The 26,903-nt window shown below is 41.6% G+C and overlaps 1 protein-coding gene across 5 annotated transcripts in view; it reads right to left on the reverse strand.

The window, feature by feature from the left end:
• Positions 1-7,526: 7,526 nt before the first annotated feature.
• LOC115171760 (nuclear GTPase SLIP-GC) overlaps positions 7,527-26,903 on the reverse strand; it is a 44,618-nt gene continuing 25,241 nt past the window's right edge. For 3 of the 5 annotated variants that reach the window (XM_029728884.1, XM_029728887.1, XM_029728883.1), the window contains 14 exons: positions 23,587-23,753; positions 21,776-21,893; positions 21,311-21,419; positions 21,025-21,152; positions 15,054-15,138; positions 13,941-14,092; positions 13,757-13,833; positions 13,413-13,618; positions 12,832-13,076; positions 12,513-12,632; positions 11,753-11,903; positions 10,427-10,462; positions 9,897-10,175; positions 7,527-9,160 (listed from right to left, as the gene is read on the reverse strand). In XM_029728884.1, coding sequence (XP_029584744.1) covers positions 9,144-9,160; positions 9,897-10,175; positions 10,427-10,462; positions 11,753-11,903; positions 12,513-12,632; positions 12,832-13,076; positions 13,413-13,618; positions 13,757-13,833; positions 13,941-14,092; positions 15,054-15,138; positions 21,025-21,152; positions 21,311-21,419; positions 21,776-21,893; positions 23,587-23,753 — 1,890 coding nt within the window. In that variant the 3' untranslated portion in view covers positions 7,527-9,143. The remainder of the gene's footprint in view (positions 9,161-9,896; positions 10,176-10,426; positions 10,463-11,752; positions 11,904-12,512; positions 12,633-12,831; positions 13,077-13,412; positions 13,619-13,756; positions 13,834-13,940; positions 14,093-15,053; positions 15,139-21,024; positions 21,153-21,310; positions 21,420-21,775; positions 21,894-23,586; positions 23,754-26,903) is intronic. The other 2 variants (XM_029728886.1, XM_029728885.1) reach the window with 2 other exon arrangements.

Genomic DNA, 26,903 nt, shown 5'->3' on the forward strand with positions numbered 1-26,903 from the left:
TACCTGATGATGGTTTGCTCATTTCCACATTTGTCAGCTCAACCTGGATTGTTAGAACCTGTGTATAATGTGTTAGGCAGAGCTCCTTATGCTCCTGTTTAAACCTGAGGTGGTATAGTATGGCAGTGTTACATGTTGATAAAATACATTTAGCATGATGTATTTCTTGTAATAAGACCCATGATAATTGGAATTTGAAAATGAATTCTAATCATGTTGAACGTTGGTATTGCCCATATAGTAGCTATTTTGTTAGTACAATCATTAACCCTCCTCACCTAAACACTACACAATGTTGTTTCGTGTGAAGGGAATCACCCACACCATAACTATTTATTGTCAAGTCCTCCTCTTGTTCACCATCCAAAGGACACAGGGACAACTCAATTTTCCAACTCAATCTTTTTTCATTTTTAGTTTACCTTCAGTTGATTGGTCTGTCCAGTAATTTAGCCAGTAAATTAGCCAGTAAATTAGGTTGTAAACCTTTTAAAGACAGAACAAAAAGTTACCATCTTAAACATTTTAATGAACTTAAATTAGTTTAAACATTTAAATAACATTCTAAATAACTAAGATGAATTAATCATTTAAGCCTTTTACCATTGGCGTCTTTGGACTGAACCTGTGAGTGAACTTGGAGTTTTCCCTCTGAGGTTTGTTCTTCTGAATGACTGACACCCTCCATGCCTTCACAGGTGCTCCAAATAAGTGAAAATGATTGATCAGGTGACAAGCAGCCGGTTTGCTGCTGCTGGTGCACTCTGGGAAGTGTAGTTCTTTGACTCACTCCTGATATTCAGCTCAACACCTCCCACTTGAGCTCCTGGTTTTTTTCAAATCCAGAGAGGTCACAAGCCCTTCACACCTCTGTTTGTTCTTCAATGGGTAGTAGAATGACAAGGCGTCTGACATCTCTATGAAGAATTGTGCCTGGGATTTTGGTTTGAAGCCTCTTCGTTCTTTCACCGTTTGCTCTTGTGGGCCCTTTTTTGCTGTTTGACTTTGATGTGAACAGGATAGCTGGGAAAAGTCTTCACAAGCACATCTCTAATGATGCCTTTGCTGTCAGCATTGACACCGACCACTCTAGCCAGCTTGTACTGTCCTCTTAGCGCGTTTTGGTCAGCCAACCAGACCACATCTCCAACAGCAACATTTCGCTTTTTGGTGTGCCATTTGTTCCTTATGAACAGATTAGGTCCAGCCAATTGGCTCCACTTCTTCCAGAAACGGCTTACCTCTGCTTGAATATGTAAGGGTCTTTTGTAAGGGTAGCCATCAAACTGGAAATCTCCAGGGTCTCCCTTTGGATTGGTACGTCCTAAAAGCAGAGAATTCGGGGTGATGTACTCTACACAGTCTTCTCTGCTTTGAGTTCTTGCATCAATGGGTCTCTCATTAGCAAGGTTGGCTGCCATGAAGAGAAAAGTTTGGAATTCTCCCCACGTAAAACCACCATCTCCACCAAGGTTGCTCAACGCCCACTTCACTACTTTGACAGCTGCCTCTGCGGCACCATTCCTATGGGGAGAGTCTGCAGGGTGGATCTTCCATGACCATTCTGTACCATGCTTGGCAGCTGTGTCTTCAAGTTCAGACTTATTTTGTTGGTTAAAGAATTTTTGAAGTGTGGGTTTGGCTCCCACAAAGTTTGTGCCAGGGTCTGACCAGAGTTTCCTGGGGTGTCCTCTCAGTGAGGTGAACCTTTGATAGGCTAGCAGGAATCCTTCAGATGACATGTCACTCACCACTTCAGTGTGTATGGCTCGGGAAGCCATGCAGCAGAAGACTATTCCCCATACTTTGAGTCTAGTTCTCTTCTTGACCTCATCTTTCACTTCATAAGGGCCGAACAGGTCCATGGCGGTGAATTCAAAAGGTGCAGCTGGGCCTGTTCGCTCTAGAGGCAGGTCAGCCATGATTTGTTGACACTGTTTTGCCTTGTTTTTCCTGCAGACCATACAGCTGTCAACCATTTTCTTGGCAAGTCTACGGCCTAAATCTTCAGGAGCACACCCAGGCTTTCTTCCTCATCCGGAGAAGGGTTCCCGCCACTCCCTCGTGGTTTGCTTTGTGGGATTCTTGTGCCAGCAGTGTAGACGCCCATGCTTCAAAGGGTAAAACTGGCACTGCTGTCTTATCGTCGTTGAATGTCTGAATTCTGTCTCCACAAACTAGCAGCCCAGACTTCACATCTTTGTACACTGTCAGTCTGCTTAGAGTTGTGTCTGAAAAATCTGTACCTTCTTGAGCTGCGAGAAAAAGGTATTTGAGTGCATCTTCATGTTCTTTGACAGTCGACACAGCTTGCTTGGGTGATCTTACCTCCCTCTTTGCCTGTTTAGGGGCCTGGCCCTTCCTCTTCAGCCACTGCTTGGCTGCTAGACAAACCCAGGCAACGACTCTCACCAGTTTGGACAGGCTACTGAATCTTCTTACTTCCACAAGATCTTTAACCCAACCAGTGGGCTTCCTTCTAAAAAGAGTTGGGTTCACCACAGGTATTCCCTCTTGAGTTTCACTCTTTGGACTTTCCTGAGTGCCTTGTAGGTCTTCTTTCTGCTGACTACTTCTCGCTTCAGCTCGTCAATGCACCTGAGAATGCCTTCCTCTGGAGCTTGTTTACACTCTCCCTGGCATGAGCTGCAACCTCTCCAGCTGATTTTATAGGCCACTCCTCCACTGGCCACTTTAGGAACTCTGGTCCCTCTTGCCATGTGGAATTCTCCTTCAAATCTTCAGGAGCACCCCCTCTTGTTATGATGTCAGCTATGTTTAGATCCCCACGGATCCACCACCAGTCTTGCACTTGTCCAGCCTTCTGGATTTCACCCACTCTGTTTGCAAAGAAGGTTTTGTACCCATAACTGACTCTTTGAATGGCTCCCAAGACCGTTTGACTGTCAAGTAGATGGAACCATCTCTCGATCTTCATTCGAGCATACCTTTCCACATACTTCCTGATCCTGGCTGCGAAGACGGCACCACAGATCTCAGCTTTTACAGCGTCTCCCTTCTGATCCAGGGGTGTCAGCTTGGCTTTTGATTCAACAAATCGAACTTTAGTGCCTTGACTTGTCTCCCATCTTAAGTACATCACTGCTCCATAGGTTTTATCACTTCCATCAGAGAATGTGATGCCCCACGGTTTCCCTTCCCAGCCAGCTGGTGTGAGGCTCCTGTAGAATTTCACCTCTCCAAGCTGCACATTCTTCAAAAAGCTGGATGGCTTCTTCCCTGAGGCTTTCTGAGAGAGGTTGGTCCCAGGTTTCTTGGGTTAGTTTCCCACCCCCTCCCTCTTGGAATGCTTTTCGAACAAGAATTGCTCCCTTCTGTTTGGCAGGTATAACTAAGCCAATTGGGTCGTACAGTCCAGCCACTTGGCTTAAGAGGGCCCTCCTAGTCAGTGGGTTAGGTGTCTCAGTTCTCACCTCCTCCTTGAGAAGATTTTTCCCAACTCTCATCTTCTTTTTCCTTTTTGAAAAGTTAACTGAGGTTAACATGTAGAGCTTGTCTTCATCCATTCGGTAGCCGATACCCAAGGCTTTGTTGTCTTCGTCCCTCATTTGATTTGGAAGAATTAATTTACTTTGTGCCTTTGATAGACCCTCCACCTCCATTCCTTGCCTCCCACTTTGCCCTGACCGGACCCATGGTTTGAGGAAGAACGTTCACAAAAAACATAATTATTTTAAGAATTATAGATACAGAACTCCTATATGCACTCGCTATGTCCGATTTTAAAATAGCTTTTCGGTGAAAGCACATTTTGCAATATTCTGAGTAGATAGCCCGGCATCACAGGGCTAGCTATTTAGACACCCAGCAAGTTTAGCACTCACCAAAGTCAGATTTACTTTGAGAAAAATGTTATTACCTTTGCTGTTCTTCGTCAGAATGCACTCCCAGGACTTCTACTTCAATAACAAATGTTGGTTTGGTCCCAAATAAACCATAGTTATATCCAAATAGCGGCGTTTTGTTCGTGCGTTCAAGACACTATCCGAAAGGGTAAATAAGGGTCACGAGCCCGACGCGTTTCGTGACAAAACATTTCTAAATATTCCATTACTGTACTTCGAAGCATGTCAACCGCTGTTTAAAATCAATTTTTATGCCATTTTTCTCGTTAAAAAGCGATAATACCGGGAGTGGTGGTTTTCGTTCAAAGAGAGAGAAAGTAAACATTGAGTCGACTCGGCCACGCGCGCCCCGTCCCATTGTCCTCAGATCGGCCACTTACAAAATGCGCTAATGTTTTTCAGCCATGGGCTGCAAAGCCACGATTCAGCTTTCTGGCGCCTTCTGAGAGCCTATGGGAGCGTTAGAAAATGTCACGTCATGCCAGAGATCCCCTGTTTTTGTTAGAGATGATCAATAAGGCCATGAAATGGTCAGAGAGAGCGCTTCCTGTTTGGAATCTTCTCAGGTTTTGGCCTGCCAAATGAGTTCTGTTATACTCAGACACCATTCAAACAGTTTAAGAAACTTTAGGGTGATTTCTATCCAAATCAAACAATTATATGCATATTCTAGTTACTGGGCAGGAGTAGTAACCAGATTAAATCAAGTACATTTTTTATCCGGCCGTGCAAATACTGCCCCCTATCCCCAACAGGTTAAAGGAAGTGCCCTCTCTGACAAGATCTTGTTCTTCTTGTCTCTGTTTATTGAAGACTGAGGATCTTTGCTGTAACGTGACACTTCCTACGGCTCCCATAGGCTCTCAGAGCCCGGGAAAAAGCTGAATGATGTCATTCCAGCCCCAGGCTGAAACACATTTGCGCTTTTGGCAAGTGGCCGATAAGAGGATAATGGGCTTAGGCGCGTGCACGAGTTGATCCCGTGCTTTATTTTCTTTCGTCTATTTACCTAAACGCAGATTCCCGGTCGGAATATTATCGCTTTTTTACGAGAAAAATGGCATAAAAATGGATTTTAAACAGCGGTTGACATGCTTCGAAGTACGGTAATGGAATATTTAGATTTTTTTTGTCAAGAAATGCGCCGTGCTCGTAACCCTTATTTACCCTTTCGGATAGTGTCTTGAACGCACGAACAAAACGCCGCTGTTTGGATATAACAATGGATTATTTGGGACCAAACCAACATTTGTTATTGAAGTAGAAGTCCTGGGAGTGCATTCTGATGAAGAACACCAAAGGTAATCAAACTTTTCTAATAGTAAATCGGAGTTTGGTGAAGGATAAACTTGCTGGGTGTCTAAATAGCTAGCCCTGTGATGCCGGGCTATCTACTTAGAATATTGCAAAATGTGCTTTCACCAAAAAGCTATTTTAAAATCGGACAGAGTGCATAGAGGAGTTCTGTATCTATAATTCTTAAAATAATGATGCTTTGTGTGAACGTTTACCGTGAGTAATTTAGTAAATTGTTAGTAAATTCGCCGGAAGTTTGCGGTGGGTATGCTAGTTCTGAACATCACATGCTAATGTAAAAAGCTGTTTTTTTATATAAATATGAACTTGATTGAACAAAACATGCATGTATTGTATAACATAATGTCCTAGGTGTGTCATCTGATGAAGATCAAAGGTTAGTGCTGCATTTAGCTGTGGTTTGGGTTTATGTGACATTATATGCTAGCTTGAAAAATGGGTCTGATTATTTCTGGCTGGGTACTCTGACATAATCTAAGGTTTTGCTTTCGTTGTAAAGCCTTTTTGAAATCGGACAGTGTGGTTAGATTAACGAGAGTCTTGTCTTTAAAATGCTGTAAAATAGTAATATGTTTGAGAAATTGAAGTAATAGCATTTCTAAGGTATTTGAATAACGCGCCACAGGATTCCACTGGCTGTTACGTAGGTGGGACGATTTGGTGCCACCTACCCTAGAGAGGTTAATGAAGTCAGGCAACTTGCTTTCAATGGATCTAATTACCAGTGGGTTATTTATGGCTCCAGAGTTTCCTAACTCTGTGAGATCTGCTAGAGCCTTCTCCACTGACTGTATGAGATCAATGACCTTTCTTGGTTGGTTCCCTTTCACATGTGGCATCTTCTCCAGCTCTTCCAGGATTTCCACTATGATGGTTGACTTGTTGCCATACCTGTTCTCCAGGACTCTGAACATGTCATCGGCAGTGGTGTAGGTTGAAAGTCTGAGGTCTTTTGAGATTTTGCCATCCACACTCTCCAGGAGTTGAATCATCTTAACTTCAGTTGATCCGGATGGCTCTCCCTGCTGTTGCAAGCTTTCCCAGTCTTTCCTCCATCTGTGATATTCTCTCCTGCTTCCATTGAAGATAGGTAGAGAGATTGGCTTGATTCTCACTATTGGTGTGGATGTTGCCGGTTGGTGTAGTAGTTTCACTCCTGTGCCTCGCTCATTGGTCGTCCGTGCAGTGGCGAATTCAGGTCTCCTTGACTCAAGCCTGTAGTAGAATGCTCTTACGTCCTTGACTCTTCCATCTAATTTGTCTTTTAATTCTACAGGGATCCATCGCTCCCATGATGACATTGCTGAGATGGCCTCTTTTATCCTCTTGTCCAAGAGAGCGAGGTGCACTTCATAGCCCTCTAAATTGGCACTTTCCACTGGTACATAAGCCGCTTTATCATTGGCTTTTTCTGCTTCCAGGATTGCCACAAGAAGTTCACTCCTTCCATACCTCGACCACAGGTTTGTTTGAACAATGTCTCTTATTTCCGCCAACTTTGTTTCACCTTCATTTACAGATCTATCAATGTCAGCCTCTTGCTGTTCATTAAGACCTGGTTCCTCATCCTCAGTCATGTCAGCCTCCAGTCCAATCCTGTAGTCATCGTTGGCATCGAGCATCTTTCTGAAACAATCTGAAAGCTTAGCGAATTCCTCCTTTAACTCCACTTGAAGCATGCTGCTTGCTCCTCTTGAAATGAAGTTGGCTTGTCTGGTGAAGCTGCTTTTTGCAATGGTCCTCTCCTTTTTGAGCTGCTGGACCGACTTCCCCAGGACATCTTCCGCCATCTTGACTTCCTCTGCGTCAACAGCTTATTTCTGAATCTGACGCCGTTTATCCTCAGGGCCAGGCCGCTCCGCGTGGTTTACAACTGTCAAGTCCTCCTCTTGTTCACCATCCAAAGGACACAGGGACAACTCAATTTTCCAACTCAATCTTTTTTAATTTTTAGTTTACCTTCAGTTGATTGGTCTGTCCAGTAATTTAGCCAGTAAATTAGCAAGTAAATTAGGTTGTAAACCTTTTAAAGACAGAACAAAAAGTTACCATCTTAAACATTTTAATGAACTTAAATTAGTTTAAACATTTAAATAACATTCTAAATAACTAAGATGAATTAATCATTTAAGCCTTTTACCATTGGCGTCTTTGGACTGAACCTGTGAGTGAACTTGGAGTTTTCCCTCTGAAGTTTGTTCTTCTGAATGACTGACGCCCTCCATGCCTTCACAGGTGCTCCAAATAAGTGAAAATGATTGATCAGGTGACAAGCAGCCGGTTTGCTGCTGCTGGTGCACTCTGGGAAGTGTAGTTTTTTGACTCACTCCTGATATTCAGCTCAACATTTATAGTCATTATTTATTGAGAAATAAACCCATAAGAGGACATGATTTTCAAACACCCTATTTCCCCCACAACGGACATAACAATAATCAACAATACACAAGTTACAAAATGACTAAACATAACTATTAGGTTATAACAACATCACATTGACACATTTTGGTTAAATGGTAAATTGGAAAGAAACACATCCAGCTATTATTTCTGCATAAAAGCATCTATAAAATGATTAATCAATAATTCAAGCATAAACAATACCTCATCAATCCTTTGAATGAATGAAAAATAAACCAACACATGATTAATAAACTGTAGTAGCTCAAAGAATATGCTTCCATTCAAAAGCAGACAAACTTAGTAAACATCTGTGTAATAAAGGACTTTTTGATAAGATATGAAAATTCAGACCAATTAAATAAACCAAAAAATATATGACAATACTCAACATTGCATATAATGTTCTGACTACACCGTTTCCATAGAGGCTTGCTTTTCCAAAAGTAGAGTATGGCAACATTTCAGAGAAATAGAAAGGAAACGTTCGTAAACATCAACAATTGGACCATCACAAGGTTAAAGTTTGCCCTCTAGGATATGTATTTTCCTTCTATCTTTGTGGTGGCTGGACCTGTGTAGGCTACAGTGCCACCAGAGTACAGAGTAGTCAGTCAGAAATATACAATCTGACTATTACTAACATGACTCTGCACCTTTTATAGTTCAACACATTTGTAGAAAATGAATGGTATTAAGTCAACATTTCAATATTAAAATAGTAATTTATATTCACTACATTAATATAAGTGAATGAGAGAAATGAGGAAATGCACCACCCTATTACATAGAAAAAAATCAAATTAAGAAGACAAAAGACATTTAAAAATGAACATGGTTACAAATTATTGAAAACACTAGGACACACTACTAGCATGAAGAAATCTGGTGTGTTTGTGGTAACATTCCACTCCTTGCCACTAATTGGTGCATTTATCAAGGGACGCCAGCGCCTGTTCTTCCTCAGGTGGCTGAAAAAAACTTGGCACCTGTTTCTACAGATGTACCATTGAGCTGCATACTGACTGGCTATATCACCGCCTGGTACGGCAGCTGCATCCCTCTCCACCACAAGGCTCTACAGAGGGTGGTGAAGGCTGCAAAGTTCATCACTGGGGGCGAGCTCTGAAGCATTAAAACTGCTGAACAGCTTATCAATGACTGTCTACCTGCAATCACTGGCTGTCTACGCACAGCACTCCACACATTCCCACCCACACAAACTCACACACACCCACATTCTTTAATTTACACACAGTGTATCCTGTGCACGTGATGAATAAACTTTGATTTGATTTTGATTGATTCTTGACATGCCGTACAGCCAGACTGTTTGGCATGACAAGAAGTGTCAAGTAGTGGAATGTTAGCACAAACACTGGACTATAACAGCTTTAACTTTAAATCCTCATAGACTTCCTGCTGTCAGTCATATCTCCCAACACTCCAATGCAGATTAGGAGCATAGTGACTGTAGTATTCTGACATCCTGCTCTGGAAGAGGGACCACTTGCTGCCCTTTGTTCAACGGTCGAGAACCATCCCAGGCCATCCCATTCATCAGCGGGAAGCTGCTGCTTCCCAACAAAACACATAAGAATACACACTCTGAATACACACTATGAGAATACACACTATGAATACACGCATAAGAGCACACACTATGAGAATAAACACTGAGAATACACAAAAATTACACACTATGGGAATACACACACTGAATACGCATAATAATACACCATATAGGAATACACACCACGGGAATACACACTCCGAATACATATGCTGGGAATACACACATAATACTACACACTATGGGAATACATACTCGGAATACACACATAATAATACACACTCTGAATACACACATAAGAATGCACACTATGGGAATACACACTGAATACAAACAAAAATACGCACTATGGGAATACACACATACAAATACATACTATGGGAATACACACTATTGGAATACACACTATAGGAACAATATACTCTCTGTCCACAAAATGTATTCTGTCTGTACAAGCCCTAAGTGCGGGCCATCTATTTGAAATATTATGGTTATTTTGGGAAACTTTGCAATTTACAGGGTCCGTTCTAATGTCCCTCCATGTTTCAGGTACTCATAGTGGGAGAGCAATAATAATAAAATATGACATTTATCAGACACTTTTATCCAAACGGACTATATATATTTATACATATATGTTTACAAATGGGTGCTCCTGGGAATCAAACCAACTATCCTAGCGTTGCAAGCACCATGTTCTACCAACTGAGCTACAGGGGAGAGGAGGAGTTTGATCTTACCCAGTTCCTGGACAAGACGAGGTTCATGGTTAAGGAGAGCTTTGTAGAAGGCAGATTTCACTGTTGTTCCTCCTACTTGTACAGCATCAAACATCAGTCTCATTTGTACCTGACTGGGCCAAGCCATGAGGATTCTTGAGTACAATTCATCTGGAATCATCTCCTCCACAAGCAGGTCACCTGCTACATGCAGCACCATCGTGACCCTCTGAATGAGATCAGCCATATGCTTATCCACAAACGCTTCACCTGAGAGCTTGTTCAGTTCAAGCTCAGCACCTGAGATTCATGTCAGAAAATGCATACACAACTAGGTCATATTATTAGAGCCACAATTATCTAAAACCCTCAAGAACAACTGTGTTCTACATAACAAGCCACGAAATACAACAAAACATATTTAATGACCTGAATGTGTCTCTCTTAACAAGACTGATCACTTGATGATGTACATAACAATAACAATGATTGATTGATTGATTGATGACAAGACTGAAACACATTCCATATCAAAGAAAACAAAATCCTACCTGGATTAAGGTTGATTGGATTGACATGAGGTGGTTCTGAAAATCGAAACAGATTTATTTTTATCCAGTGTGTTGAGCACAGTTTAAATAAGTAGGAAGTTAGGGGTGTACAGTGTGTTGAATACAGTTTAAATGTGTAGGGGTGAGGGGTGTACAGTGTGTTGTATACAGTTTAAATGAGTAGGGGTGAGGGGTGTACAGTGTGTTGTATACAGTTTAAATGAGTAGGGGTGAGGGGTGTACAGTGTTGAATACAGTTTAAATGAGTAGGGGTGAGGGGTGTACAGTGTGTTGAATACAGTTTAAATGAGTAGGGGTGAGGGGTTTACAGTGTGTTGAATACAGTTTAAATGAGTAGGGGTGAGGGGTGTACAGTGTGTTGAATACAGTTTAAATGAGTACGGGTGAGGGGTGTACAGTGTGTTGAATACAGTTTAAATGAGTAGGGGTGAGGGGTGTACAGTGTTGAATACAGTTTAAATGAGTAGGGGTGAGGGGTGTACAGTGTGTTGAATACAGTTTAAATGAGTAGGGGTGAGGGGTTTACAGTGTGTTGAATACAGTTTAAATGAGTAGGGGTGAGGGGTGTACAGTGTGTTGAATACAGTTTAAATGAGTAGGGGTGAGGGGTGTACAGTGTGTTGAATACAGTTTAAATGAGTAGGGGTGAGGGGTGTACAGTGTGTTGAATACAGTTTAAATGAGTAGGGGTGAGGGGTGTACAGTGTGTTGAATACAGTTTAAATGAGTAGGGGTGAGGGGTGTACAGTGTGTTGAATACAGTTTAAATGAGTAGGGGGTGAGGGGTGTACATTGTGTTGTATACAGTTTAAAGGAGTAGGGGTGAGCGGTGTACAGTGTGTTGAATACAGTTTAAATGAGTAGGGGTGAGGGGTGTACAGTGTGTTGTATACAGTTTAAATGAGTAGGGGTGAGGGATGTACAGTGTGTTGAATACAGTTTAAATGAGTAGGGGTGAGGGGTGTACAGTGTTGAATACAGTTTAAATGAGTAGGGGTGAGGGGTGTACAGTGTGTTAAATTCAGTTTAAATAAGTAGGGGGTGAGGGGTCTACAGTGTGTTGAATACAGTTTAAATGAGTAGGGGTGAGGGATGTACAGTGTGTTTGAATACAGTTTAAATGAGTAGGGGGTGAGGGGTGTACAGTGTTGAATACAGTTTAAATAAGTAGGGGTGAGGGGTGTACAGTGTGTTGAATACAATTTAAATGAGTAGGGGTGAGGGGTGTACAGTGTGTTGTATACAGTTTAAATGAGTAGGGGTGAGGGGTTTACAGGTTCATAACCAACTGGCATTTGATCTAACCTGTTGGAATTAGACACTCCCACACTATTTGGTCATTACTTCCTCTGTCTAAAAGACTCAGTCTGATGTTCTCTTTCCCCGACATGCCGTCTAAAAACACCTGAAATGTGGGGTGGAAGTTTGGGCTATAGTCATAGTCAAACTGCCCACTCTGAAACAGAAAATGAAAAAGAACATTAGCCAAATATAGACATCAACAGAGAGCTAGAATTACTGTATGTGGCCATATAGCACTTAGAACTTGTTATCCTGTGGGAACTTCATGGTGTCAGGTACATGCACATAAAAACCACACATCATACCCAACACCACAAACCAGCACATTATAAAGGAATACTTACACTGAGTGTACAAAACATTAAGGACACCTTACTAATATTGAGTCACACCCCTTCTTCCCACAGTTGTGTCAAGTTGGCTGGATGTCCGTTGGGTGGTGGATCATTCTTGATACACACGGTAAACTGTTGAGCGTGAAAAACCCAGCAGTTTTGCAGTTCTTGACACAAGCCAACTGCTGTACCATACCCCGCTCAAAGGCACTTAAATATTTTGTCTTGCCCATTCACCCTCTGAATGGCACACATACACAATCCATATCTAAATTCTTTAACCTGTCTCCTCCCCTTCATCTATACTGATTGAAGTGGATTTAACAAGATTGACCTGGTCAATCAATGTCATGAAAAGAGATGTTCCTAATGTTTTGTACACTCAGTGCATATAGGAATGTATGGTAGTATGTGATGGCCATGCTTACTGTTGGCTGTATCCTAGAATTTGCCACCAGTTCACAGCAGAGACCATATTTTCCTCTAGGACTCAATGTGCAGTTGGAGCTGGTTTGAATGAATGTACTCCCCTTCTGTTGATGTTCCACCTTCAAAGAATAAAGGTGCATTACTTCAGGGTAAACTGATCAAATACCTTCACACTAACACTTCTGAGGGAAATCAAGTAATGGTAATGAACCATTTTACCACCATTTATCCAGCTAGAACAATATCTACGTTCAATTTCATTCTACAAAACAGCTCTTGCAGTGTGCAGAATTAATTCCTTCATACTGTAAACATTACCTCACAAAGTGGCACATTCTTGGGCAACAACATAACATTCAGTATGCGCTTCTGGGGTCTGTTCCCTTGTGGTCGGAAGAACAGCAGCACCTGGCTTCGGACCGGGAGGAAGGAGAACACATCCCTGATGAGGCCAAAGAGGGAGAGGTGTGTGATGTTTATAATCACGTGTGTAGCAGTCGTCTTCAGTGGCTGAACAATCTCCATGCTGCCATCAGTAACATGGGCTACGGACAATTTCTCATCTGCAGAATAAGAACAATGCTTTAATTGACTGTAAATAATGCTTTAATTTACTGTAAGTCTCATCCAATGTATTATTATTGAATGTATTATTCAGCGTTAGTGTCCCATTATACCTGTTCTATAATTGTATTTTTTAAATAATCTTGATATTGTATATTAAAACAATCAATATACTGAAATGATGCATCACTTAGCATCACACATACAGTGATGCATCACCATCACATATACAGTGATGCATCACTTACCATCACACATACAGTGATGCATCACTTACCATCACACATACAGTGATGCATCACTTACCATCACACATACAGTGATGCATCACTCACCATCACACATACAGTGTGGGAGATGCAGTTGGCGGACAGAATGCTCAGGACAGTCAATGCTGAATAGGGGTCCTGCTGGTGTCATGGAGCCCAGGAAGCTGCTGTCCCATTGAGTCATCATGTAAACCACATTTCCCTTCCCTTCCATCAGAAACACCAGTCCAGTGGAACTGCACTGGAAAAGACCTGCCTTGGGGCATTGGAGCCTGCAAGGCAGACGAAGGGCAAAGGTGACAGTTGTAAACTTTTTTGGGGAATAAAAAGAGTCAAGCACTCATTTGGTAAACATGAGCATAGGAAAAGGCCATGATAAAGTTATGGACGTTTCAGTGATCCATAGATACCTATAAGTAGGCTTGCGGTCATGTGTTGTAAGTTCTTTGACAATCTCAGGATTTAACATTGTTACACTTGTTGACACCTGTAACAGAAAATGGAAGACCAGGCAACCCTAGTACATGGGATCAAATACTCTCAGACTGAATTCCTATGGTTTAGATGTGGTTTATCAACTCCCCACAAACATACCTGCACACACTTCCTACCATTCCCAGACTGTGATTCAAATGTGGTAGTTTTTGTGTGTAAATCCAATCTTGGAGTGAATTGTACTGTACTAGAGCAATCCATCAGTTTCTCATAGTACATCTTTATCTTGTTATACTCCACAGTGACATCATCTGCATAAGAGAAAGGATTCAGGACAAGCATCAGCTTTTTTATAATTTGATGTTAGATAGTGGCCAATCCCCTGAAATTAACTCTATTTGGTTTGATGTTACTTTAAGGGGATTTGACTATTTCATTTTAAGAAGAAAAAACGCATCCTCAAATGTCTCCATCATTTCTATTGTTTGTTAGCTTGTGGTGGCTAAAGTTATCTAAAGTTTGTAGTGGCTGTTTAAAGAAAACCAAACATGGATTATAGTTTCTCCTGGCCAATGGATTACTTTAAGGGTAAGGAACCAACTGTCATGGTTCCACCTGTCACCAGAGGGCAGCAGAGATCGCCCTAGAGACATTAATGACACTCAGGTGTGTCCTATTACTCATTATGATTTCCCTGTTATTAAAAGAGGTGTGTTTTCTGGTTTCCTTTGCAGAAGCTTGAATTGTTTGCTGTGTACATTTGTCTCCTGATTGAGTTTGAGACTGTGTTGTTGTTTTTCCAGTGTTATTGTGATCCTTCGGTTACCGTTTCTAAGTAAAGAATGTATGTTTATCCTTAAGCACTGATTCCTTGACTGGTCTCTTCTCTGCACCTAGGTCCAACCTCACCACGTCACACTAACATCAATTTGTAAAATACTACACGTCTCCTTTAAGTAAAAAGCTATCTAGCTGTCATGCAATATTGAGGTTTCTTTAGTCATTTTAGGCTGCCATGGACAAAATCCTGAATTGTTTGTGTTCTTGTCGTACTTTATTATAACCCAAAATATAAATGTTTATCACTCAATTGTTTACAAACAACAATATTGAAAGTAATGTGAGTAATGTATAACTTGAAAACATTTACTTATGACAAGCTAAATGCAGCTCAAGATAAAGTGGACATGGTTTCCAGACTTGTTCTGACGAGTACTTGACTTGATTTCAACTATATTGGAATATGTAAAGCATTTGGTCCGTTTCATTTACCTGGGAGAAACGAGCTGTTGGGGGTCTTGAGTGAGAGATCCATGGATTCTTGTAGTTTACACTTCAGCTGCATCATGATGTGATCCTAATGTAGCACAGAAATGATTATTTAGTCCACTCTCACATTAACTGATGATTGTACTTTACCACAACCAAGTCTAAATGCTGTGCACCGGGTGTTCATAAACTAAGTTCTTCTTAAGTGCATTTTGGTGTGCTTTCAAGCTGCAAATACTTGAATTCAGCAAGTGTGATCATAATTGCTATGGTGGCCTGTGGAAACATGCAGATCCCAAGAGAAGTACTAATCTAAACCCATCTGAAAATGCACCCCTAACCTGCTGTGTAAAAGCATAACAATAGCAACAACACTTGAGTACATTTACCTTTAGCAAACATCAATCGATCTGCTGTGTAAACTGAAGGGATGTTACATGTACAGACATTACACAACTGTACTTCATTTGAACACTAACATACAGTACCGGTCAAAAGTTTTAGAACAAACTGATTTAAGTTTGCCTGCATTAAAGTCCCCGGCCACTAGGAGCGCCACTTCTGGGTGAGATTTTCTTCTTTGCTTATAGCCTTATAGAGTTGGTTGAGAGTGTTCTTAGTGCCAGATTTGTTTTGTGGTGGTAAATTGATGGCTACGAATAATACAGATGAGAACTCTTTTGGTAGATAGTTTAGTCGACATTTTATCACAAGGTGCTCTACCTCAGGCGAACAATACCTCGAGGCTTCTTTAATATCAGATATCGCGCACCAGCTGTTATTGACAAATAGACACACACCCCCACCCCTAGTCTTACCAGAGGTAGCGTCTCTGTTCTGCCGGTGCATGGAAAATCCCGCCAGCTCTATATTGTCCGTATCTTCGTTCAGCCACGTCTCGGTGAAACATTAGATGTTACAGTTTTTAATGTCGGGTTGGTAGGATAATCTTAATAGTAGGTCATCAATTGTATTTTCTAATGATTGCACATTAGCAAGAAGAATGGAAGGCATTGGGAGTTTACTCGCTCGCCTACGGATTTTCAGAAGGATCCCCAATCTGCGCCCCCTTTTCTTCACGCAAAAGGCGTGGGCCTGTTCCAGTGAAAGCAGGATATACTTCTCATTGAACTCGTTAAAGGAAAACGTTTCTTCCAGTCCGCGGTGAGTAATCGCTTTTCTGATGTCCAGAAGTTATTTTCGGTCATAAGAGACAGTAGCAGCAACATTATGTACACAATAAGTAAAAAAATAAGTTACACAAAGCGCAAAAAAAAATGCACAATTGGTTGGGAGAATGTAAAACGTCAGCCATGTTCTTCGGCACCATCTTGACATACCATGAGGAGAGGGACTGCAGCAACACTGTTACACAAGTAACCATTTCACAAATATACTTTGATTTTATTTGATATAGTGATGTTTACAAGAGACTGTAATGTGAAGCCCAACATGATCTACACCAAAGTCAGATTAGGATATTTTTACTACTACCTTTTGCTACTACTTTAACCACTTTTAGTCTTAATCTTTGCTTATTTACTTCACAACTAACTCTGTTTAACACACGGCCTCACATGTGAATCCTTAAATAGATGGGTGGGGCTAAGGCTTAAAAGGGTGTGAACAATGCTGAATGGGGTGTAGACAAAGAAGATCTGAGCTCTTCTGTAGGTGTACCAAAACATTCAAGGCCCATTTTGACAAAAGTGGGGTTACAAGTTTATCAACTTTCAAAGCAGAATTATTTTCCCATTGTTCCTCAAATGCAGTGTATGATACAGTACATTCGGAAAGTATTCAGGCCCCTTGACTTCTTCCACATTTTGTTACATTAAAGCCTTATTCTAAAATTGATTGAATAGTTTTTTCCCCTCATCAATCTACACACAGTACCCCATAACGACGAAGCAAAAACAGTTTTTTAGAAATTTTTGCAAATGTATATTTTTTTTTACGGAAATATCACCTTTACATAAGTATTCAGACCCTTTACTCAGTACCTTGTTGAATCACCTTTGGCAGCGATTTCAGCCTCGAGTCTTCCTAGGTATGACATTACAAGTTTAGCACATCTGTATTTGGGGAGTTTCTCTCATTTTTCTCTGCAGATCCTCTCAAGGTCTGACAGGTTGGATGGGGAATGTTGATGCACAGCTATTTTCAGGTCTCTCCAGAGATGTTTGATTGGGTTCAAGTCCGGGCTCTGGCTGGGCCACTCAAGGACATTCAGAAAATTGTCCCGAAACCACTACTGTGTTGTTTTGGCTGTGTGCTTAGGGTCAGTGTCCTGTTGGAAGGTGAACCTTTGCCCCAGTCTGAGGTTCTGAGTGCTCTGGAACAGGTTTTCATCAAGGATCTCTCTGTACTTTGCTCCGTTTATCTTTCCCTCGATCCTGACTAGTCTCCCTGCCGCTGAAAAACATCCCCACAACATGATGCTGCCACCACCATGCTTCACGTGACGCTTGGCATTCAGGCCAAAGAGTTCAATCTTGGTTTCATCAGACCAGAGGATCTTGTTTCTCATAGTCTGAGTCCTTTAGGTGCCTTTTGGAAAACTCGAAACTGGCTGTCATGTGCCTTTTACTGAGAAGTGGCTTCCGTCTGGCCACTCTACCATTAATGCCTGATTGGTGGAGTGCTGCAGAGATGGTTGTCCTTCTGTAAGGTTCTCCCATCTCCACAGAGGAACTCTGGAGCTCTGTCAGAGTGACCGTCAGTTTCTTGGTCACCTCCCTGACCAAGTTCCTTCTCCCCTGATTGCTCAGTTTGCTGGGCGGCCAGCACTAGGAAGAGTCTTGGTGGTTCCAAACTTCTTCCATTTCAGAATGATGGAGGCCACTGTGTCCTTCAATGCTGCAGAAATTTGTTGGTACCCTTCCCCAGCTCTTAGCCGAGACACAATCCTGTCTCTGGGCTCTACGGAGAATTCCGTCAACCTCATGGCTTGCTTTTTGCTCTGACATGCGCTATCAACTGTGGGACCTTATTTAGACAGATCAGATGTGTGCCTTTCCAAATCACGTCCAATCATTTGAATTTACCACAGGTGGACTCCAATTAAGTTGTAGAAACATCTCAAGGATGATAATTGGAAACAGGATGCACCTGAGCTCAATTTCGAGTCTCATAGCAAAGGTTCTGAATACTTATATCATTAAGGAATCTGGTTTTTATTTGTAATACATTTGCAAACATTTCTAAAACCAACCCTGTTTTCGCTTTGTCAGTATGGGATAATGTGTATCAATTTTAGAGTAAGGTTGCAATGTAACAAAATGTGGAAAAGTGAAGGTGTCTGAATACATTCCGAATACACAGTATACAATTGTCTTGCTCTGAATTTTTACTTTTATCCAATGTAAAAAACACGTTTAAAAATTTGGTACATAAGACCGAATTGAGGCGGTGAGTCACATATCGTAGAAATTCGTGTTTATTTTATTTTTGGTGTTCATTAGGCTTAGCGTTGTGGTTAGGTTTAAAATCAGGTTTTAAGAAGATAAATGGTAGAAACAGGCAGGTTTAAGACTGTGGCTGTGGTAAATAGTGACAACCTTTGAAGATGGTATGTTTTGAATCTAGGCTGTCACCTGGAAGTGATGCCACACTGACCTTTCACCTCTCATCTGCAGTCAAACAGAGAAGAGGTGAAGTGAAAGGATTTACTCCGCCTAAAATCTGTCTGCGTGAGCTAAGGTCTATAAGAGAGTATAGAATTACGAGAAGCTTATTTGATTGAATAATAGTTTCGTAATGTTTAGGCTGTTACAAATGTACTGATATAAGTGGATGCACATGACGTTCCGGCAACTTTGACAAAAACTACTTAGTTGTGCATGTTGTTCACACTTATCTGCCCTCTCATTGGCTAGAATACTCCCACCTGATCTCCCCTGCCTTCAATCACTGTACCCACTGATTGTACAAAACATTAGGAACACCTGCTCTTTCCATGGCAGAATGACCAGGTGAATCCAGGTATGATGCCTTATTGATGTCACTTGTTAAAAAAAAAAACTTCAATCAGTGTTGATGAAGGGGATGAGATGGGTTAAAGAAGGATTTTTAAGCCTTGAAACAATTGAGACATGGATTGTGTATGTGTGCCATTGAGAGGGGGAATGGTCAAGACAAAAGATTTCAGTGCCTTTGAACGGGGTATGGTAGTAGGTGCCAGGCACACCGGTTTGTTTGTGTCAAGAACTGCAACGCTGCTGGGTTTTTCACGCTCAACAGTTTCCCATGTGTATCAAGAATGATCCACCACCCAAAGGACAACCAGCCAACTTGACACAGCTGTGGGAAGCATTGGAGTTAACATGGGCCAGCATCCCTGTGGAACTCTTTCGACACCTTGTAGAGTCCCTGCCCCGACAAATTGAGGCTGTTCTGAGGGCAAAAGGTGGGGAGGGTGCAACTCAATATTAGAAGGTATTCCTAATTTTTTGTACACTCAGTGTATTACCATTGTTAGAGTGGTCGCTTGGCTACCTTGTGGTCAATATAATAGCTTTGGGTCAAAACGAAAGGAACTGGTTTCTGTCCATCTCTTAATATGTCCTGTTTTAAAAGGTTTGTAATGTGCAAAAGTACAATGTTAATAGGGAAATTGCTAATTTTTTTTACAAAATGTCCCAAATTTTGACCGAGTTGTAAAACGTGTTGACATTGTGCCAGGGGCTTAGCTAACTTAACTAGCTAGCTTGCTAACGTTACATTAGTGAATATGGAGGAAACGCTAGCTGGCTTTACCTCCCTGTGTTAGTACATTTTACTCACTAAAAGAGTTATTGCTAGCTATGAGTCTGAAATGGGGAATTGAAATTGAATGCTTTGAATATGAATATTTGTTCAATCTATTCAAGAAAAGTAACATGCAAAAGGTAGGATTCTTTGGCGATGTCCTCAGCAATTGTTTTCTGTGCTAACTAGCTAACGTTACATCTGGAAAAATGTTATAAAATGTTAATATTACTTTTAACATTCTATATTGTAGGATGTCCGTATTCTTTTTGATAAGTAAGGAATGATTTATACATGCTGAATGCATGGGAAAATAGATATGACAGTATATTGACTGCATAAAATTCATACACAGACCTTTATTGTTGGTATTATAGCTCAGTGGCAAACTGCACAGTTAATTACCACGAAATGATTAGCTATAAATGCTTTATGAATGGGAAAATAGATTTGACTTTACTTTGACTGCATAGAATTCATACATAGACCCTTAATGTGTGCGTTATAGACCAGTATGACCATCTTAATTGTGATGTGGAGGAGGGCTGTTAATGAGTTATGATATGAACCTCAACTACACGATTTGATCCATAAAATGTACCCTAGGGATTCAACCCTGTGGGGATCTTCATGCACCATTGACCTCAGTGAAAGGAAGAAGAAGGTAGGTCATGGGCCTATAGCGGCCGGTGGGAGAAATGGGGCTGGTACATGCTACATTTCAGCTTAATTTTCAAAACGTGGTTTGGCAAAGTCTCTAGCACTGGTATGGCAGAAGCACACCTTTGAGAACAGCCATAATGATGACACTAGGCTGTCATTGTAATGATACATCTATTAAGATACTGTACCTAAATATGAGCTTTTGCATAGCATGACACGAATGAGCTATAGATATGCTATATTTCAATCATCTTTATTGATGCGTTTGGGACCTGTAATAACACGTTCATGAAACGCTTATAGGGTGTAATAAATGCATTATGGATATGTAGTCAAAGTCAATCATTACCCTTTTACTATTTGTTTTTATGCATACATGTGTATAGATGATGTAATGTATTATAGATTAAGCATGTACCATGTTTGACCATGATTGTTTTTAGTGCCTCAAAACTTAATTTCATGTGTTATTTGTTTATCAGTATTTTGTATTATTGTATCATTGTTGAGTGTCACTTAAATGCATTTTCAAACTCTAACTCTACTGTACAGTGTTTCAAACCTTGAGGTTGGTTAAACAAACCAGCATATCTTCCTTGGCCTTCCGGAAAATGTTGTTATTCTTCATGTGATGATGTAGCTCATCTTTCATCCTTTTCAGAGAATCTTTTCCTGCATGCTCTGATGCCCCTAAAACACAGTCATCATATTGTTTCCATAACCATTGTATCTGCTATTAATACATTCTAAATATGTTTAAAAACGTGTTACTTCCCAAATATCATTATAATTTTCATAACTAGAATACAACACTTTCTCAGATAATACATTTTCATTTTAAGACTTACTTATATAACATCGATGCATGGTGTCCTTGATTGACTCGGTTAAAGTGGAGTAGATTTTTTTCTTTTTCTCGCGGAGGTCAAAGATTAGTTTTGCCTTCAATTCAGTTTCCTTTCAGATAGAAGAACATGGTCAAGAAGACCCTAATTTAAGTGGTTTCCTTACCCTGTAAGCAGTCTATGAACCAGAGAAGAGTAATCTTATTTCTGGAGGGTGTGTTTACATGGCTACTTTCTAAAAATGGTGTGTGTGGGGGAGGGGGGAGGGGTTCAATGTTGCATTTCCTGATTGTTTGTTTCAAAATGGCACTCGCACATCTGAGCTATCTTCTATCTTTATTGCAGGTGCATGGTAACAATTGAATACATGAAAGACATGAGAAAACCACACAATGCTCTTGCTAGTATTACCATTCTTTATCAAGCTTTACATATCGGCCTCAAGACTGATTTCTTTTTAAACCCTACCTCTGTCTTGAGGAATGTCAGATGCAGTGACACTCCCGGGTGCTCCCCAACCAAGCTGTTTGTGTCAAGGGTGAATGTATCAATCTGCTCCCTGATTGGGCCACCTTTGCCCTCGTTTCTGAAACACAATATGTTGAAATCAGAAAGATGGTTACTAGATTTGATTAAACAGGGCCCTAACCATTCCATGTGTATTATCTACACGCATTCGGAAAGTACTCAAATTCCTTTACTTTTTCTACATGTTGCGTTACAGCCTTATTCTAAAATGTATTAAATAAAAACAATTCCTCTTCAATCTAAACAGAATACCTCATAATGACAAAGCACAAACAGGTTTTTGGACATTCGTGCAAATTTATAAAAACTAAAAAAGTATTCATACCATTTGCTATGAAACTCGAAATTCAGCTCTGGTGCATCCTGTTTCCATTGATCATACTTGAGATGTTTCTACAACTTGATTGGACATGATTTGGAAAGGCATACAGCTAGGCACACCTGTATTTGGGGAGTGTCTCCCATTCTCTTCTGCAGATCCTCTCAAGCAATGTCAGGTTGAATGGGGAGCGTCGCTGCACAGCTATTTCCAAGTCTCTCCAGAGGTGTAAGATCAGGTTCAAGTCCGGGCTCTGTCTGGGCCACTCAAGGACATTCAGAGAATTGTCCCGAAGCCACTCCTGCGTTGTCTTGGCTGTGTGCTTAGGGTCATTGTCCTGTTGGAAGGTGAACCGTCACCCCAGTCTGAGGTTCTGAGCGCTCTGGAGCAGGTTTTCATCAAGGATCTCTCTGTACTTCTCTGTTCGTCTTTCCCTTGATCCTGACTAGTCTTCCAGTCCCTACTGCTGAAGAACATCCCCACAGCATGATGCTGCCGCCATGATGCTTCACTATAGGGATGGTGCCAGGTTTCCTCCAGACGAGACGCTTGGCATTCAGGCCAAAGAGTTCAAACTTGGTTTCATCAGACCAGAGAATCTTGTTTCTCATGGTCTGAGAGTCCTTTAGGTGCCTTTTGGCAAACACCAAGTGGGCTGTGAAGTTCATTTTACTGAGGAGGGCCTTCAGTCTGGACACTCTACCATAACGGCCTGATTGGTGTCGTGCTGCAGGGCTGGTTGTCCTTCTGGAAGGTTCTGCTATCTCCACAGAGGAACTCTGGAGCTCTGTCAGAGTGACAAATTGGGTTCTTGGTCACCTCCCTGACAAAGGCCCTTCCCTCTGATTGCTCAGTTTGGCCGGGCGGCCAGCTCTAGGATGAGTTTTGGTGATTCCAAACTTCTTCCATTTAAGAATGATGGAGGCCACTGTGTTCTTGCGGACGTTCAATGCTGTAGAAATGTTTTGGTACCCTTCCCCAGATCTGTGCCTCGACACAATCCTGTCTCGGAGCTCTACGAACAATTCCTTCGACCTCATGGCTTGGTTTTTGCTCTGACATGCACGGTCAACTGTGAGACCTTACATAGACAGGTGTGTGCCTTTCCAAATTATGTCCAATCAATTGAATTTACCACAGGTGAACTCCAATCAAGTTGTAGAAACATCTCAAGAATAATCAATGGAAACAGGATACACCTGTGCTTAATTTCGAGTCTCATATCAAAGGGTCTGAATAGTTATGTTAATAAGGTCAATTCTAAAATCCTGTTTTCGCTTTGTCATTATGGGTTATTGTGTGTAGATTGATGAGGGGAAAGAAATATTTAATCAATTTTAGAATAAGCCTGTAGCGTAACAAAATTTGGAAAAAGTCAAGGGGTCTGAAAACTTTCCAAATGCACTATATATATAACGATTAAATTACTTACGGGAAATGTATCTTAAACTGTTCATCAATTAGACTTCTCATACATGAGGCTAAACTCTCATTAAGGTTTATTTCCCTTCTTCTTTCTCTTTTCCCTTTTGGTTTGTAAACTCCACCATTCTTGCATAAAGACTTCACTACTTGATATCCACAGCCTTTTTTCCCTCTCTGGGAATAAAAAATGAAAATATGTTAAACGTTAACAGCACAGCACTGGAAATTTGTCATGCGTGAATATCTCTTCAATAGTTGCTTTTCCAGCAAGCCTACAGTATATCTGTGCGAACCAATGCGTGCTATCGCCAGAGAAATGTGAAAATCGAGAGACTGGATACATGATAACTTCATGCCAGGACCTTGGCTCAAGGGAGATACTAAAGTGTTTTAGTACTCTATCTCTTGACACAATGATGAAAATAATCATGGCCTCCAAACCCTCAAGCTGCATACTGGACCCTATTCCAACTAAACTACTGAAAGAGCTGCTTCCTGTGCTTGGCCCTCCTATGTTGAACATAATAAACGGCTCTCTATCCACCGGATGTGTACCAAGCTCACTAAAAGTGGCAGTAATAAAGCCTCTCTTGAAAAAGCCGAATCTTGACCCAGAAATTATAAAAAACTATCGGCCTATATCGAATCTTCCATTCCTCTCAAAAAATTTTGAAAAAGTTGTTGCGCAGCAACTCACTGCCTTCCTGAAGACAAACAATGTATACGAAACGCTTCAGTCTGGTTTTAGACCCCATCATAGCACTGAGACTGCACTTGTGAAGGTGGTAAATGACCTTTTAATGACGTCAGACCGAGGCTCTGCATCTGTCCTCGTGCTCCTAGATCTTAGTGCCGCTTTTGATACCATCGATCACCACATTCTTTTGGAGAGATTGGAAACCCAAATTGGTCTACATGGACAAGTTCTGGCCTGGTTTAGATCTTATCTGTCGGAAAGATATCAGTTTGTCTCTGTGAATGGTTCGTCCTCTGACAAATCAATTGTAAATTTCGGTGTTCCTCAAGGTTCCGTTCTAGGACCACTATTGTTTTCACTATATATTTTACCTCTTGGGGATGTCATTCGAAAACATAATGTTAAATTTCACTGCTATGCGGACGACACACAGCTGTACATTTCAATGAAACATGGTGAAGCCCCAAAATTGCCCTCGCTAGAAGCCTGTGTTTCAGACATAAGGAAGTGGATGGCTGCAAATGTTCTACTTTTAAACTCGGACAAAACAGAGATGCTTGTCCTAGGTCCCAAGAAACAAAGAGATCTTCTGTTGAATCTGACAATTAATCTGGATGGTTGTACAGTCGTCTCAAATAAAACTGTGAAGGACCTCGGCGTTACTCTGGACCCTGATCTCTCTTTTGAAGAACATATCAAGACTGCTTCAAGGACAGCTTTTTTCCATCTACGTAACATTGCAAAAATCAGAAACTTTCTGTCCAAAAATGACGCAGAAAAATTAATCCATGCTTTTGTTACTTCTAGGCTCGACTACTGCAATGCTCTACTTTCGGGCTACCCGGATAAAGCACTAAACAAACTTCAGTTAGTGCTAAATACGGCTGCTAGAATCCTGACTAGAACCAAAAAATTTGATCATATTACTCCAGTGCTAGCTTCCCTACACTGGCTTCCTGTTAAGGCAAGGGCTGATTTCAAGGTTTTACTGCTAACCTACAAAGCATTACATGGGCTTGCTCCTACCTATCTTTCCGATTTGGTCCTGCCGTACATACCTACACGTACGCTACGGTCACAAGACGCAGGCCTCCTAATTGTCCCTAGAATTTCTAAGCAAACGGCTGGAGGTAGGGCTTTCTCCTATAGAGCTCCATTTTTATGGAATGGTCTGCCTACCCATGTGAGAGACGCAGACTCAGTCTCAACCTTTAAGTCTTTACTGAAGACTTATCTCTTCAGTAGGTCCTATGATTAAGTATAGTCTGGCCCAGGAGTGTGAAGGTGAACGGAAAGGCTGGAGCAACGAACCGCCCTTGCTGTCTCTGCCTTGTCGGTTCCCCTCTTCCCACTGGGATTCTCTGCCTCTAACCCTTTTACAGGGGCTGAGTCACTGACTTACTGGTGTTCTTCCATGCCGTCCATGGGAGGGGTGCGTCACTTGAGTAGGTTGAGCCACTGACGTGGTCTTCCTGTCTGGGCTGGCGCCCCCCCCTTGGGTTGTGCCGTGGCGGACATCTTTGTGGGCTATACTCGGCCTTGTCTTCGGACGGTAAGTTGGTGGTTGTAGATATCCCTCTAGTGGTGTGGGGGCTGTGCTTTGGCAAAGTGGGTGGGGTTATATCCTGCCTGTTTGGCCCTGTCCGGGGGTATCATCGGATGGGGCCACAGTGTCTTCTGATCCCTCCTGTCTCAGCCTCCAGTATTTATGCTGCAGTAGTTTATGTGTCGGGGGGCTAGGGTCAGTCTGTTACATCTGGAGTATTCTCTTGTCTTATCCAGTGTCCTGTGTGAATGTAAATATGCTCTCTCTAATTCTCTCTTTCTTTCTTTCTTTCTCTCGGAGGACCTGAGCCCTAGGACTACCTGGCATGATGACTCCTTGCTGTCCCCAGTCCACCTGGCCATGCTGCTGCTCCAGTTTCAACTGTTCTGCCTGCGGCTACGGAACCCTGACCTGTTCACCGGACGTGCTTGTTGCACCCTCGACAATTACTATGATTATTATTATTTGACCATGCTGGTCATTTACGAACATTTTAACATCTTGACCATGTTCTGTTATAATATCCACCCGGCACAGCCAGAAGAGGACTGGCCACCCCTCATAGCCTGGTTCCTCTCTAGGTTTCTTCCTAGGTTTTTGGCCTTTCTCAGGAGTTTTTCCTAGGGAGTTTTTCCCAGCCACCGTGCTTCTTTCACATGCATTGCTTGCTGTTTGGGGTTTTAGGCTGGGTTTCTGTACAGCACTTTGAGATTTCAGCTGATGTACGAAGGGCTATATAAATAAATTTGATTTGATTTGATTTTGATTTATAAGAATGTACAACTCTCCCATTTCTTTCTCCCTCTGGTAGTTTGGATAATGACGACTTGTGCACATTACTTCGGTTTATTGTGGGTTCTTGAGTCTTGAAGCACAGACTGAGTCATGAGGGACAGACAAGTGCTTCTGTTGGTGTTTTGGACCCGGGTTTGTGCAGTAATGATGCTTTTCTCTGGCTTCAGTTAGATGGTTGTTTCTTTCTCGCTCTAAGTTGCCTTCTACTGGTTGTCTTTTAAGTGCTTTTTGGGCTGGCCTGCCCTTTCAGTGCTCTTGCTGCAGCTCGCCAAAGAAAATCCTTCTT

Source organism: Salmo trutta, chromosome 32 (genome assembly GCF_901001165.1).
Source record: "Salmo trutta chromosome 32, fSalTru1.1, whole genome shotgun sequence".
Classification (NCBI taxonomy): domain Eukaryota; kingdom Metazoa; phylum Chordata; class Actinopteri; order Salmoniformes; family Salmonidae; genus Salmo; species Salmo trutta.